This window comes from Salvia splendens, chromosome 15 (assembly GCF_004379255.2).
Source record: "Salvia splendens isolate huo1 chromosome 15, SspV2, whole genome shotgun sequence".
Lineage (NCBI taxonomy): Eukaryota > Viridiplantae > Streptophyta > Magnoliopsida > Lamiales > Lamiaceae > Salvia > Salvia splendens.
In genome coordinates, this window is record NC_056046.1 from 4103323 (window position 1) to 4119559 (window position 16237).

General features: G+C 39.1%; 3 protein-coding genes and 1 non-coding gene across 5 annotated transcripts; all 4 read left to right on the plus strand.

Annotated features, from left to right (window-relative positions):
• Positions 1-634: 634 nt before the first annotated feature.
• On the plus strand, positions 635-8200 carry LOC121769025 (thyroid adenoma-associated protein homolog). The gene is made up of 4 exons (XM_042165674.1): positions 635-4143; positions 4274-4527; positions 4871-5467; positions 5735-8200. Exons 1-4 carry the CDS (start codon positions 775-777, stop codon positions 8115-8117), a joined length of 6603 nt encoding a protein of 2200 aa, XP_042021608.1. The 5' UTR covers positions 635-774; the 3' UTR covers positions 8118-8200.
• A 74-nt stretch (positions 8201-8274) lies between these two features.
• LOC121769026 (protease Do-like 8, chloroplastic) lies at positions 8275-11585 on the plus strand. 2 transcript variants are annotated; one of them, XM_042165675.1, is made up of 13 exons: positions 8275-8582; positions 8660-8802; positions 8967-9052; positions 9155-9253; positions 9356-9422; positions 9644-9719; positions 9873-9939; positions 10191-10408; positions 10505-10572; positions 10685-10764; positions 10878-10964; positions 11042-11149; positions 11322-11585. In XM_042165675.1, the coding sequence occupies exons 1-13, from the start codon at positions 8425-8427 to the stop codon at positions 11448-11450; spliced, it is 1386 nt and encodes a 461-aa protein (XP_042021609.1). In that variant the 5' UTR covers positions 8275-8424; the 3' UTR covers positions 11451-11585. The 2 variants fall into 2 exon arrangements, with proteins under 2 accessions (XP_042021609.1, XP_042021610.1); XM_042165676.1 differs by having other exon boundaries at positions 8442-8582; positions 8660-8791.
• A 2616-nt stretch (positions 11586-14201) lies between these two features.
• On the plus strand, positions 14202-16048 carry LOC121767112 (protein FEZ-like). Its single transcript, XM_042163304.1, has 3 exons — positions 14202-14631; positions 14781-15058; positions 15357-16048. Exons 1-3 carry the CDS (start codon positions 14445-14447, stop codon positions 15852-15854), a joined length of 963 nt encoding a protein of 320 aa, XP_042019238.1. The 5' UTR covers positions 14202-14444; the 3' UTR covers positions 15855-16048.
• A 99-nt stretch (positions 16049-16147) lies between these two features.
• Positions 16148-16227, plus strand: TRNAL-CAG. The gene has a single exon. It is a non-coding gene; the product is annotated as a tRNA-Leu (tRNA).
• The last annotated feature ends 10 nt before the right edge of the window (positions 16228-16237 follow it).

A 16237-nucleotide genomic window follows, 5' to 3' on the forward strand; every position in this document is an offset into this window, starting at 1 on the left:
GGAATAGATAGAGGAGACGACGATGGCCCATAGAAAAGATGAAGAGAGACGAAGTAGTGTTTCACATAGATATGAGACGAAAATTTATCAAAATAGTGAGACTAATAAACTTGTAGTAACAATATAAAATTGACACTATTTAAGGGCGGTTGTAGTAGTACTTCACTATTTACTTACACATAGGGAGTACTACTCCGTAAGCTTTGTGATAGAAATAATGTCATTTTATTTGTCGAATTATATTTGAATTTAGTTCCAACACTTTCATAACAAATTCTCTCTAGCACTTGCTAATTCCATGTGTTTAATTTGTTGTTGTTGATGATTCGATACTTTTGTTTCTGTTTTGTAACATTGGCACATTGCTAAATAGAGAGTAATTTTTTTAAAACACATCCAAAGCACGAGATAAAAGAAAAATTTACACATGCAATTGCAAATAAAGAAATAATTTGGGTATATGATTTGGTCTCTTATCGTTTCATTTTTACTATGAAATTGTGTATTAACTCTTCACTTTGTCATTTTTTTAAAACCTTAATTTAAAATTGATCCCGTGTATAGAAAACAGAATCCCAGGGGCGTAATTGCCAATATCAATATGTAACCAAATTACAATTAATTAGCCTTTATTTTATTCAAGAGCAAAACCCTAATAAAACAAGTCCGACTCTTTTCATTGCGGGCAATAAAACTCCGAACTTCCGCCGCCGGCCACTTTCCCCACCGCCTCACGCCGGCAGTCTCGAAGTTGAAGCCATCTCGCTGCAAATCATGTCAGCGAAATGGCGTGCCATACAGCACCGCCACAAATACACTTACAGCGCGGTGCTGTTCCCGCCACACTTCACTGAGGCATTGAATCAAACACCTGATCGGTCCGCCTTCTTCTCCGAACTCAAGCACCTAATTTCACTCAACTCCACCTATGCCCAGCTCGAACACGTCAAGAAAGTCTCTGCAGCGTTTTCCACTCTGCTGTCCGTCCCAAACGCCGACAAAAACGCAGTTTCCTCTGCTGTGAAGTTGTATTTGGAGATTCTCTTCCTGGAGAACTCGTTGCCGTTGCATAGGACATTAGCTTCTGCTCTTGCCAAGTGCAAGTACCACCGGAATTTGATCGAGGATTGCTTCCGGCTGCTCTGCGAAGAGTATGGCAGTGGGAGAAATGCTAGCAATGGTTCAAGATTCTGTGTTTCAAGAGCAGCGCTGTCGATGATGGGCACACCCAAATTGGGGTATGTGGTTGAAGTGGTGGAGCAATGCGCCATTTTGGTGGCTTTGGATGTGATTTCTGGATTGCAGAGCATTGTTAAAGAAACGGATGAGCTATCTCGGCCTTCTCCGATTGTAATGGAGCAATGCCAGGAGGCACTCTCGTGTATGTACTACCTGCTTCAGCGCTTTCCCGAAAAGTTCTATGACAGTTTGAGTGATCAGAGTGTGATGGCGATGGTTTTTTCGAGTGTTTTGAGCATATTGAAGTCGGCAGCGTTTTCTAGGGACTGCTTTGTGGCAGCTGGAGTGTGTTTCTGTGCAGCCTTGCAGGTGTGCTTGAGTCCAGATGATCTTGGTGTTTTTGTAATGCATGGTATATTTAGTCAGCCTGGTGTTCGAAATCTTGAGATCAGCCTTGATGCTGTGGTAGAGAAAATTCCATTCAAGGGTAATTTGGTTAATGAGATACTTGGTTTTTCAACTCTTATTAGTAGACTTTGCTTGATAAGAGGAATACTGACAGCAGTTTCAAGAACAGTTCTTGACACACATTACATTGTGGCAACTGAGGGTTGTGTAGAATCTGGTGCAGGTGCTTCCACGGTTAAGACAATACTTTATGATGCTATTTTGCTTGAATTATGTTTCTATGCCGAAAATCCTATAGATAGTCATTCTAATTTTCATGCATTAACCGTGATGCAAATATGTCTGCAGCAGATAAAAACATTACTATTAGGTGATAGTAATGGAAACGCGGATAATTATGATCCGATACCTGAGGAGTTGGGGGCAAGGATATTAAAGATAGTGTGGAATAATTTGGAAGACCCTCTAAGTCAAACTGTAAAACAAGTTCATCTTATTTTTGATCTCTACTTAGACATCCAATCAAGCCTTCATTGGGCGGATGGTAGTGAGAATATTAAGATGTTCTTGAGGACGATTGCATCTGATCTTCTCTGTCTAGGGCCACGTTGCAAGGGAAGATATGTTCCTTTAGCCTCCTTGACCAGGAGGTTGGGTGGTAAAGCTATTCTAGAAATGAATCCGGATTTGCTGTTCGAAACTGCAAATGCTTACATTGATGATGATGTTTGTTGTGCTTCCACAACATTTCTCAAGTGTTTACTTGAGTGTTTAAGAGATGAATATTGGAGCAGTGATGGTATTGAAAATGGGTATACAAAATATAGACGTCTCTGCTTGTTGCCATTTTTACAAGGGCTTGCTTTTGGAGTCGCCAAGCTGCGCTCCAACTTGAATACTTATGCGTTGCCATGTCTACTTGACCTTGATTTGGACAGCATATTCTCTATGCTCACATTAATAGGGATTGAGGGGGATGCTAGCTCCTTAGGGCTTAACGGAGATGACGGCTTCTTTTCTGCCTCCGCAGATGTCAGTTCTACAGATATAACTTTAGGGCTTGAACAGCGAATTGCAGTTTTGGTATCATTACTCAAGGTATCTCGTGTACTTGCACTTATAGAAGGAGACATTGATTGGTATGACTATTCAGCACTATCCCGTGAAGGTGCACTATTTGATATGGAGAATAGTAATTTACACTGTGTTGTTTTAGTGAAGGGCATAGAGGTTAAAATCCCAGTCAAATGGCTCGTATCAGCTTTGACTCATATAGATGAGTCACTTCGCATGGATGCAGCAGAAACTCTATTCTTAAACCCAAAGACGGCCAGTCTGCCTTCACCTTTGGAACTTAGCCTGATGAGAAGAGCTATACCTCTGAACATGAGATGTTGCTCTACTGCTTTTCAAATGAAGTGGAACAGCTTGTTCAGAAAGTTCTTTTCTCGTGTCCGAACAGCATTGGAGAGACAGATTAAGCTTGGTACATGGACACCTATTCCTTCTGGGAGTCCAAAAGGAGATGGTTTATTTATAGTGGCTGAGGAAACCAGAATACACAGGGCGGAGTATCTTTTTAATTTTATTAAGTGGTTTAGTCGATTTTTATTCTTTTCCTGCTATCCTTCTGCTCCATATGAGAGAAAGACAATGGCTATGGAGCTCATACTTATAATGTCGAATGTTTGGCCTGTTGTTCCAACTTTGCATGGAAATGGGGATGGATTTTGTTTAACAAACAATCTGTATCCGTACAGTAAAGGTTATACATCACCTGATTCAACCTTGCTGCTTGTTGGGTCGATTGTTGATAGTTGGGATAGATTGAGAGAGTGTTCACTTCAAATTTTACTTTATTTTCCTACTCCACTTCCTGGCATTGGTAGTGCCGAATCTGTTCGCCATGCAGTTATATGGGCCAAAAAGCTGATCTGCAGTCCACGTGTACGTGAAAGTGATGCTGGAGCTCTCACTCTACGGCTTCTTTTCAGGAAGTACGTGTTAGATCTAAGCTGGATTGTCCAGCCATCGTCTAATGTTGTCTCATTATGTTCGGAGGCTGAACGGTCAAATGGGGCATATCAAATTTGCACATCCAGCTCTCCTGTTGTAAGTTATATGACATCACTTATTGATTGGTTGCTTGCTGCTGTGGAGGATGCTGAGAAAAATCTTTCAGAAGCATGCAAGAATAGTTTTGTTCATGGTATATTACTCGCCCTTCGCTACACATTTGAGGAATTGGATTGGAATTCCAATGTATTTCAGAATAGGAATGCTGAAATGAAGCATTTATTCGAAAGACTCTTGGAGTTGGTCATGAGAATAACTACCTTGGCCCTTTGGGTAGTCTCAGCTGATGCTTGGCACTTACCTGAGGACATGGAAGAAATGATGGATGACGAGGCATTGACTCTGGAGATTCCAAATGAGATTGATTCATCTGCCTCAGATTCTCAGATTGAGGTAAACGTTGAAAAAATGGCAGAGGAAGAGGAGATCAAGCCCTCTGAACAGATTGTTATGGTTGGTTGCTGGCTTGCAATGAAAGAGGTAATCTCAACATTAATGATTTCAATTATATTTCGCATAACTGTGAAAATGGTGACTATCAATAGAATTAACAGAGTATTGTTGCTAGCACTGATAACTTTTTTACTAATTATTTTCAACGTATTTCTAGGTGAGCCTTCTCCTCGGCACGGTAATTAGAAAAATTCCTTTACCCACTTCAGATGAAATGAGGAAATCAATCTCTAATGCTGCTGATGAATCCATTCTGCCATCTGATGCACTGCTTGATATAAAACAACTAGAGACAATTGGCAACCATTTCTTGGAAGTCCTTCTCAAAATGAAACATAATGGTGCCATTGATAAGACAAGGGCTGGGTTCACAGCTCTTTGTAACCGCCTGCTTTGCTCTAACGACCCTAGGTAATGTGATGAAGTTCTTTTATCAACTGATGAAAAGGAGTGTGTTCATATCATAATTTGTTATTTCCATGCGTTTGAATGCTCATTTTTGTTCTTGCAATGCTTCCTATTTGGATTCTCCTGGTCTTTCTCTCTTTATTTCTAAAGAGTACCGATAATTATATATTACTCCTTGCTTGTGTGCACATAGCTAACCAATTCAATAGGGCCCTGATAAGTGATACCTCAAGTATATGTTCAAAGGCGGCGTTTGGGTGCCAAAATTTTAGATCCACTTATACAAATTACTTGGAGACTCTGAATGGAAGTAACATGTTTGATTTTACTGCTGCTTCATGTGCAGGCTATGTCAATTGACAGAGTCTTGGATGGAGCGATTGATGGAAAGAACTGCAGCTAAGGGACAAACAGTGGATGACCTCTTAAGAAGAAGTGCGGGTATACCTGCAGCATTCATTGCCTTTTTTCTCTCGGAGCCTGAGGGAGCACCAAAGAAACTACTACCAAGGGCACTACGGTGGCTATTAGATGTAGTTACGAACTCTTTAGCTGATCAACTAAAAGCAAGCAGCGTTGATGGTGACTCTTGCAATGGGTCCTTGTCCAAGTCTAGCCAGGCAAATGGTAGCCCTCTAGCTTCTGTTACAAATGGCTATGTAGAAATGTCAAAGTTTCGGGATGAGGGTGTTGTTCCCACTGTGCATGCTTTCAATGTTCTTAGGGCAACTTTCAATGACACGAACCTGGCAACTGATACATCAGGTTTTTCTGCGGAGGCATTGATAATCTCAATACGTTCCTTTTCTTCTCCATATTGGGAGGTTCGCAACAGTGCTTGTCTTTCATATACTGCTTTGGTACGTCGGATGATTGGATTTCTAAATGTACAAAAAAGAGATTCTGCGAGGCGAGCTATAACTGGGCTTGAGTTTTTTCACAGGTAAGATTCTTTAATCACAATTGTTATTTTGTAGTAATTCTTTTTTACTCCATTTGTTAGGGGTGGGTGAATGTGTAGTAACTGCTACACCTGGTAATATTGTTCTCTGATTGATGCTCCAATGTGTGTTTTCGAAAATCAAATGCATAAAGATTGTTAATTAGTCCTTCCTCTATGTTCCTTCCCAAAATTTGATCATACTTTTTTCTATTTTCATCTTTAGAATGTGGTTATGTTATTTGACTTATTCTTTGCCTTTCACTGTAGGTACCCTACATTGCATTCGTTCTTTCTCAATGAACTGAATGTAGCTACTGAATCACTTTCAGAAGGCTCTTCAGATGAGCTGGGATCCAACTTGAAAAATAATGTACACCCAAGCTTATGTCCAATGCTGATATTTTTGTCTCGGCTCAAACCTTCTCCGATTTCGAGTGAAACAGGAGATAGTTTGGAACCTTTTGTTTTCATGCCATTCATCAGGAGGTTTTCATTCCAAAGCAACCTCCGAATTCGTGTACTTGCAGCTAGAGCTTTAACAGGTCTAGTATCCAACGAGAAACTGCAAATTGTGTTGCTTAATATTGCTTCGGAGCTGCCTCATGAGAGAAGCCACAGTTCATCCAGTAATGGGACATCATGTTCTTTCAATTCCATTCACGGAATGTTATTGCAGCTGAATGCTCTGATTGATACCAATTGTAGAAACTTATCTGATCCCTCTAAAAGGGATACTGTTCTGCACGAATTGATTCAAATCTTAGCAACACGATCATGGATTGCAAGACCAAGACAGTGTCCCTCCCCTGTTCTTAACGGCTGCATGGTAAAGCTACTCGACAATATGCTCAGTATTGCAGGAACCTGTGAAGCGAGCAAAAGTGCTGATACTATTTGGAACCTCCTCTGGGAGTTATCTTCAGAATGTTTAGATTTAGAACCTGCTGGTTGCCCGTTGTACTTTGATCCAACTATTCAAGAACTCCGCAAGCAAGCTGCAACGTCCTACTTCAATTGTATTTTTGCTACATCTAAAGATATTGCTGAAGATGAAATTGTGGTCGGAAGGGCGTCCTCCACACCTGCTACTAGTTTGATGAGAGCAGTTGGAAACAAGGCTGCCTATAGCAGATTTCAAGAAAGGCTCGTTCGCTCTATGTCGGATGCATCATATGAAGTGCGACTTGCCTCGTTGAAGTGGCTTTTCTTGTTCCTGAAGAGAGGGAAGTATACAGGTAATACTTCCGGGGATCAGTTCTACTGCGAGACTCTAAAAATGTGCCTGACTAATATCAATCTTCAAGATACGCTCGTGAAGCTTCTTATTTCAGAGAGACATCATAGATGCATGCATTATCTTCTCAAAAATCTTTACACCTGGAGCTCACTTAAATTTGAAGACAACCACCCGAGCCTGGAACCAAAATTCATTTGTGATATGGACCGCTCTTCAGTATTCAAGTTATGGAACAATTTAGTTTCCCTGTTCAAGATTACAAGGCATGCGAAGACTAGACAAGCACTCATCTGCTGCTTGGGAGTGTGTGCAAAGAGAATTTCCACCTTATGTATGAGCGTCATCTCTTCTGAAGTAGAGATGGAGACTGATCCAAGCAGGGCATTTTCTGATTTCTATGATGCATTGAGTTATTTTGTAGATCTGATTGAGCAAAACAGTGATGCTTCAGAGCCCGTTACCATGAGAAAGGCGGCTGCAGAGTCAATGATAGCTTCTGAAATGCTGAGTCATGCTGCGCCCCTCGGATCTTTGATCTACAATCATCCAATCTCTAACGGGGACTTCTCTTCTCATTTCAAACAGGAAGCGGCCATCAAAATGTACAGTCGCAGAATCCTCAATCTATGGCTGGCATGCATAAGGCTTCTGGAGGATGAAGACGCCGGCCTCAGAAAAAAACTTGCTTTGGACGTGCAGAAGTCTTTCCCCTCTGGAAAGCCAACTGAAGACTTCGAACCTGCTGCAGGCACGAGCCAAGTAGAGAAAGTGATTGAATCGTGCTTCGAGCATCTCTCAACAGTCTTTGGCCACTGGATCGATTATATGGACCATCTATGCTGCTGGGTTATGAACATCGCAAACCACACAAACTATGTCTCATCAGGAGGAGACCTTGTGAGGCGCGTCTTTGACAAGGAGATCGACAACCATCATGAAGAGAAGCTCCTAATCTGCCAGCTATGCTGCTCGCATCTGGAAAGGATAGCAGTTGCAAAGATGAGCCGGGCGAGGGATCTTCTGCAGAAATGGAGGAGCAGATTCTTCGAACAGATGATGGCGTTCATACACGATCACGTCGGAAGAAGGCAACGTCATGATTGGATCGGCGGAGTTGGCAATCACAAAGACACATTTCTTCCACTCTGTGCTAATTTGTCAGCATTTTATGCTCTGTCAAACTGCCTCTTGGAAGAAGAAGATGAAAGCAGTCGCCAACTTATGCTCGGGGACGTTTCTGCACTCGGAGAGGCGATGACGCCTTTCCTGTGCAACCCTTTGATATCGAACCTTTATCTGGCAGTTGTCAAGTCCCATGAGAAGTATTTGGGCGAAAAGGCAGAAAACTTGAACCAGAAATGGAGAGAGAATGATATCCTCTGGGGTGAATTCAATCCTTATTTTTTATTATGATAAGGGAAAACATTATACTTTTGTAACATCTTCTAATGACAGTTTTTCTTTTTGCCTTCATCAATACAAGGTTTGATAATTAATCCCTCCATAGAAATAATAATTACAGAAAACAAACAACTAAAAATAAATAAAATCGCTTCATAAGTAAAAGTCGCTGCTTGAAACTCGACTCTATCTCTATACTGAAATTGTGTTCATCTTCTTCAACTGCGACGGCAACCACTCAAGCAAGCAAAGCAGCCACCATTTCCAATTCGATCATCTCTTTGTTTCTTCAACTTCCACGAGATTAATCAAAAGCAAAATGCAAGCAATAATCATATGCAGCACTTCAGCAATTCCGCCTCTCAAATCCCTCACATTTACCTCCACTATCATCTCCGGCAAACTCCTCCCCTTTCTCGGCCGCCGCAAGCTCTGCTGCGATGTCGTATCCCGTCTTCCCGTTCCTCCTGCTCCACGGTAAAGTTACACATTCACATAACTGATTAATTTTTTTTTTAATTTCTACCATTCTTAAAATTAGTGATTTCTTGCAGAGGCGACGGCAATAACCACCTTGAAGTCGTCGACCAAAATTTCATGCCGGAGAATATCCCCCAAACGACGCGCCGCACCTTATTTACCCGTTTTTTAATGTGCTTTAGCTATGGCTATCTTCTTTCTTCGAGGTACTTTCCAGGTTTGCATCTAACCATTTTCCTTTTAGAAATCTATGTATATTCTTTTTTTCAAGACTCGATTTTATTTTTATGGTGGATTTGGATAAGGCTTCGAATGCACATGGATAAGCCCTAATCAAGCATTATATTTTAGTATATTAATTTAGGAATTTGCATATTGCAGAAGCGTATGCATTGGGAGATCCATCAGTGACAGTTGAACAAGTGACACCTTCTGTTTTCCCTGCTGGGGCACTTTTCCCATCCGAGGTTGATTTTTCTTTGATGGTTCAGTTCTATTTGATAAGTTTTTTCACTAAGTTTATTTGAAACTTTCCATGGCAGGTGAATTGATGTGTGTATCCTTGACAGGAAAGAATTGTCAAACTATTTGAGAGGAATACCTATTCTGTTGTCAACATATTTGATGTAACTTTGCGGCCGAAGCTTAACGTTACTGGCATGGTTGAGGTGAGACTTTTTTCGTCTCTTATATACCTCAACACTTATTCACAAGTACACCAGTGCTGTGTTATGTTCTTTGTAACAGAGGAAATGGTTGTTCATGTGTAGATTCCCGAGGGAAATGGTTCAGGAGTTGTCTGGGATGATCAGGGTCATATCGTGACAAATTATCATGGTAAGCATGTTTGTTGCTCGAACAAGTTATTTGATAGTTATAATGTGTACATTTTGGTTGAGCTATAATGAAGCTCATCTGATGGGAGTATGATTGAAATTTTGTTGTTTCGTAAATGTCACTAAAATGGACACAAATCGCTGCACTTTTGATCAATATCTCATCCATTAGCTCCTTGTGTATGTATTGAATTAATAGTCTCTTTTTTTTCCATTAACCAGTTATAGGAAATTCTCTTTCAAGAAATCCTAGCAGAGGCCAAGTTGTTGCTCGTGTTAATATACTTGCTTCCGAAGGGTAAACCTAAAATAGCCTCCCTCCTTGGACTACTATTTACAGCTGTACCACTTTGCATGTCATACTCCGAGCCAATACCTTTTCCCTTTCAAATTGTCTTTCTTGCTGATTTGCCCTTCTTCTGTTTTCTTTCTTCATTTTCTTCTCGTAAAGGATACAGAAGAACTTTGAGGGTAAGTTAGTCGGTGCTGATCGTGCAAAGGATCTTGCTATATTGAAGGTTAATCCACTACCTATGTATTCTGCTTTTTTGGACTGCTCTTTCAGTAATTAGCTACTTCAAGTAACTTAGAATCTTGACTCCAGTTAATGTGATTCATCATAAAAAACCTGCAATTATATACAATTCTATGTTTCTTATGAGCACATTCCAGCAAAAGTAACCTTCTGCAGTAGTTATGATTATGAACTGATGTGAAGCAAAATTAGCTGGTTTACATAGGTGATGATGATACTCCTTTTCCGTACCAGGTTGAAGCCCCAAAGGAGCTGTTGAGGCCTATTAATGTTGGTTCGTCTCTGTCTCTTAAAGTGGGCCAGCAGTGCTTAGCAATTGGAAATCCGTTTGGCTTTGACCACACGCTCACAGCTGGCGTCATTAGTGGTTTGAATAGAGACATAAACAGTCAAACTGGTGTTACGATAGGTGGAGGTATTCAAACTGATGCTGCTATCAATCCTGGAAACAGGTTCTATTTTTGGTCATGTGGTCTGTCTAGATGTTTGGTCTCAGCATGAAACTGTTTCCTTTTAAGATTCAATCTTGTATTTTCTGTGATGTGCAGTGGTGGTCCTTTATTGGACTCTAAAGGAAATTTGATTGGGATCAACACTGCGATATTTACTCAGACAGGTTTGTTCTATCCACTCTCCTCTCTCTCTCTCTCATGAAGAAAAGAAGTTAAGACGGCATATATGTTCCATTACTCTTGGTTGTTAATTCATTTTTTAACGTGACACAATAGGTACATCTGCTGGTGTTGGCTTCGCGATCCCTTCATCAACTGTGGTAAAGATAGTTCCTCAGCTGATCCAGTTTGGCAAAGTATGTGTTTGCTTTTTAGGTCCCGGAATTCTATTTTATTTTTTAATAAGAGTTTGACACTTCAATTTATGGACAAAATTCAGTGTGCTTATAATGTAATCCACGCATGTCAGGTTGTTCGAGCTGGTTTGAATGTTGAAATTGCACCTGATCTTATTGCAAACCAACTCAATGTTCGAAAGGGAGCTTTAATTTTGCAGGTATTTCCTATTTTTCCCAGTAGTCATAATATTTTGAACCGTAATGATATTACCGCACCGTTTCTGCAACGCTGTAGGTTCCCAAAGATAGTGTAGCAGCTAAGGCAAGGCTTCTACCAACCACAAGGGGCTTCGCTGGTAATATTGTACTTGGTGACATAATCGTGGCTGTGAATGACAAACCCGTAAGCCCCTTCTCACTCCACTCACTTATCTATCCCTCTTATTTAGCAACGAACGATATCAGCATACCATATCAAGGTCTACTGCTTAGGACATCACCTCCATCTATGTTACTTCTTGCATTCATTTTCCTAAATTCTTGAGCTGATTTGGTGTTGTGTGATTTGGGTGCAGATAAAGAACAGGGGAGAGTTATACAAGACATTGGATGAGTATAATATAGGAGAGAAAGTAGTGTTCAGAATCCAGAGGGGCAATGACTATTTGGAGGTGCCATTTGTTTTAGAGGAAACTAAGGCATGATTTGGCCATTGTTGGTGGAGTTGATCATTCTTTTTAATTTTTTTGTGTTTTTTCCCTAATTTTCTAGAGTATAGTATGAATTGATAGAGACATATTTCTTGGTATATATTTGCCCTTCCTTAAGCAGTTAAACAATCTATGTCTTCAATCAAGAAAATGACTCCACAAATTGGATTGCTAGGATGTCATGTTAAACGACAAATTTGGGGTAAATGTGAAATGAAATAAAGATTTATGATGCTGTTCACATTAAATATGAGTATTCATCTTTCCATTTTCTTAATAATGATTAAAAATGAGTCTAACCAAAGATTGATTAGATGACACTGACTAATTAGGAGCAGGTGATACAGACTATTTAAGTGTATATATGAATATAATAGTATTATACTATTTATTTTCCTCTATATGATTTAATCAGGATTTTTTTTGCTATATCATAATGGTCTTAATAAGTCGAATTGTGTGAAAGAGAGAATTGTATGATAGCACGTATGCATATTGACAAAGAGAATTGTTTAATTTTCTACATTTTGTTTTTTAGGGCAATCAAATTGTATCATTGTCAATGCGTAATCGAAATCGAATTTAGAAATCAAAGGGCATTTGTTTCCAAGATCCCATCAGCAGTTAATATATGATTAACTCCTTGCTGTTATTAATTAGATCCTAAATTGCCTCAAATCCAATCAACTAATCAGGGCTGCCCAAGCCACTTTTATTTTTATTTTTTAGAATTTCTCTAATGTCATTATTTAACATTGAATTTGGCTTATTTTTAATTGTCAACTTCCATCTCAATTTTTTAAATATTTCTCCCTTGTTTTTGTTCAAACACTATGTATCAATCTTTCACATTAGAGTGCTCGTCATGCTAATCTATGACTTGCAGATTTAAACATGATTTGCTTGAGTTTAAAACTCAAACTCGAATTCTTGTTTAGAAGAATCCAGTTTCAAGTATATTTGAAAATACAAACTGTTAAATTAATCTTGACTGAACTAATTGGTGAGACGTTTCCTGTTTTAATTGTGAAGTATATTCAAACAAATTTGAATGCATAATAAAATAGAAAGGGGTGAAAATCGAAATACACATAAATGGAGGAGATGGATGTAACTTAGGTTGTAAGAATTTGACCGATTCTTAATTAGTTTGTACGCATGAATTGGGAAGGCCAAGGCAACAGCCCCCACAAAATGTAAGAACAGACAAAGATGTATAGTTTTAAATATTTTCAAACGAGGACTATACTTTTAATTTGGATCTATATTAAAATACAAACGAGCAAATGCTGCCAAACTACAAAGTTTGTGATCAAAGTGTCAACTTTTTAGTGTTTTAGCATTTGACAAAATAAATAAGTATGATTTCCAATTAGTTACATTTGAAAATTTTGAAAAAAATTACTACAATTAAAATGGTCCTTTACTTTTAAAAATACAAATTAGCGCCAAAAATAATGTCTTTAACCAATCGTTTTTTTTGTACGTATAACTTAGATACTATACATGCATTCAACTCGTCAATTTCCATAAATATCTCTTTTAAAATCCAATCAAACAACAACGCCCCACAAAGTAGATTCTGCCTAAAATATTTTTGCAATAACATATTAACATTTGCATTGTGTTAGAAACTTAGAATTACTACATAAGATTCCACTTTTAGTCAAGCAGTCAACGCTAGTAGCTCAACTGCTTATTTCTTGAAGTTCGGTAAGCAATATATATTGATGGCTATTTCCCATAAAAGGCAATAGATTATTCCACTTAGGCAATAGTTAATACTGTTTGTTTAACCATAAACAGCAAGTATGTAAATTATTTGTTCATATATTATACTCCCTTAAGCATTAAAATATTAAATATCACAAATGACAAGTATACAATTAATTTGGAAAACCATATAAGTTCTCGTAGGGTTATAGTTGCAAATTAAGAAGTGAGGAATAGTTTGAATCTTTTCGAGTCTTCTAGATACTCCTTTTGTCCATGACTAGGATCATCCTATTTTTTTGATACAAGTTTTAAGAAATGTAAATTGAAATATTGTTGGTTGTCAATTTTTTGACAGAACCATTAAATATAGACTAAAATATAGTACTTCAGAATCAAAACTATCATACTTAATGCGTAAGATCAAAAAGTTTTTTTTGCCAAATATTGATAATCAATTTTGAACTTTAGTCAAAAGTTAATGAAGTATAAGTTCTATTTTTGTATATTAGGTTTATAACGAAATAGTGAGTCAAGTGAGTTAGTGGAATGTAGAGCTTAACTGCATTAATAAAAGCATAAATGAAACTTTTATTGGTAGATATATCGAAATGACAAAAGGTGACTCTCGTATATTCGGACAGAGGGTTCGTGTCATGATTAATAAAACAAGGCAAAATATGAATATGACAAGAAAGGTAAATACTCATATCTTTGCTCAAAGAAACCCTCGAAAACGTAATGCGATTGCCCATGCAAATCTCTATTGCCCTAAATGATGAAGTAAAATTTAAGGAATCTCCACATCGAGTTCAAGAAATCCACAGTGACAAGTCACGTGCTCACGTCTTGGATAAAAGAATGATGCAAGGAATAGAAGAATGGAATAGAATAGAAGCTCAATTTTGTATGGATCCAATGATATCAGCAAACCATTATTTAATCGACTCATTAAATTCTTGCAATATCTATAACCATATGTATGCATGTCTACCAAGATATTCAAACACAACACATTCATACCAACATTAAACAACTAGTACATAGAAGGGTGCTTTGTCTCCTAGTCTTTGATTTTAGTATGTGAAAGAAAATACAAAAACCATATCCCCACACACAAATCAATCTTGTATTCTCATAGAGATCACAAATTTGGATCTCTATGAGTTCAAATACAAGTCCATGCCCTTGACTAAGGTTCTTCTATAATTGTTTTTAAGAACACCACCTCTTTCTTCAAACTAATTAATCCTTTCTCTCTCAATCTCTCTTGCCATGGATGAAAAGAATGAGTCTTCCGACAAGTGCGTGGATGATTTCATGCTACCGGGGTTTCGATTTCACCCGACCGATGAAGAACTCGTTGAGTTCTACCTAAAACGGAAACTTCAACATCGAACTCTTCCGATTGAGCTGATTAAGCAAGTGGATATATACAAGTATGATCCATGGGATCTTCCAAGTAAGTAAATAAGTACTAGTATTGTATTATGTTCTTATCCATGCACCATTAAATTATTAGTACTAATGAAGAATAAGTCAATTTTTATGTCTATAGAGACTATTCTCTTCTATGTCTCTTTGTAACAAATTATTGTTGATTTGAGACAGAATTGGCCTCGACCGGGGAGAAAGAGTGGTACTTCTACTGCCCAAGGGACCGGAAATACAGAAACAGCACGCGGCCGAATCGCGTGACTGGGTCGGGTTTCTGGAAAGCCACCGGAACTGACCGGCCAATCTACTCCTCCGGTGGCCCCAGCTCCAAGTGCATCGGCCTAAAGAAATCTCTCGTCTTCTACCGAGGCAGAGCCGCTAAAGGCATCAAAACCGATTGGATGATGCACGAGTTCCGCCTCCCCTCTGACTCCACCACCCTCCCGCCAACCGTAAGTCATTTTCTTTCTCAAAATCACAAAGTTTGGTCAAATTCTGGTACGTACCAAAATCAGTTGAAAAATCATTAAGTTTGGATTTATTCAGACGTCCACGTGTTATATATTGTTGATGCTCATTTTCAATACGAGTTGATAGCCTCGTTTAACTCACTAGTGGTGATGGCGTCCAACATGTGATTTTTTTCATTGTCATATCAAATAATTGCGAAAAAAATCCAAACTTCATATATTTTTGATTAATTTTAGAAAGTACGCTACGAACGAGAATTTGACCATATTACATGTTCAGGGGCAGGATTCATGGGCCATTTGCCGGATTTTCAAGAAAGCGAATTCCACAGCAAACAGGGCTGCTCTCTCCCACACATGGGCAGCCGAAACGACGTCGTCCGACGCCTTCACCTTCACTAACTTCCCCTCCGACAACGACCCCAGCTTCTCCGCCAAGACATCCACCTTAACATCTGTTAACTGCGACTACTTCAGCACCGGAAACCTCGTATTCTCCGAAGCGACGGCCAACAAAGGCACGGCCGACATGACCTCCGTGTACTTCAACCAGCCTCCGGCATTACACCACCACTTCAACGGCGGATACTCCGCGATTGAATTGAGCATCGAGGGCGAGGAGGATCACAGAAAGAATCCGAGTGTGTGGGAGAATATTAGGGCGATGGGATTCCCCTTCAGCCTGCCTCCGGCGGTGGTTAATCTGCCGTGGGAATCGCCGCCGTGTCCGAGCGAGATGTCGTCCACGACGTACTCCACCAACAAGTGTTATATATAGTTAGGTAGTCTATCTATCTCTCTCTATATATATGCGTGTGTGTTTTGAATGAAGGTTGTAATAGTTTCGTTTACAGCTCTGTTTTTGGCAAGGCAGAGCTTGTATAGAAACTATTTTTGCATTTGATGTGGATGTACAGTTCTCTCTCAAACATTGTGTTTGTTCAATGAAATATGATGATGATTAAAATTTCATTTTTCATAACAAACCTTACCACTTTGTTACCCAATTTTCAAATAACCTAACCGAAACATGATTATATATGCCATAACAATTAGAAGGTTAAACAACGAGTCAAGATGGCCGAGCGGTCTAAGGCGCCAGTTTCAGGTACTGGTCCGAAAGGGCGTGGGTTCAAATCCCACTCTTGACATTTTTTCTCT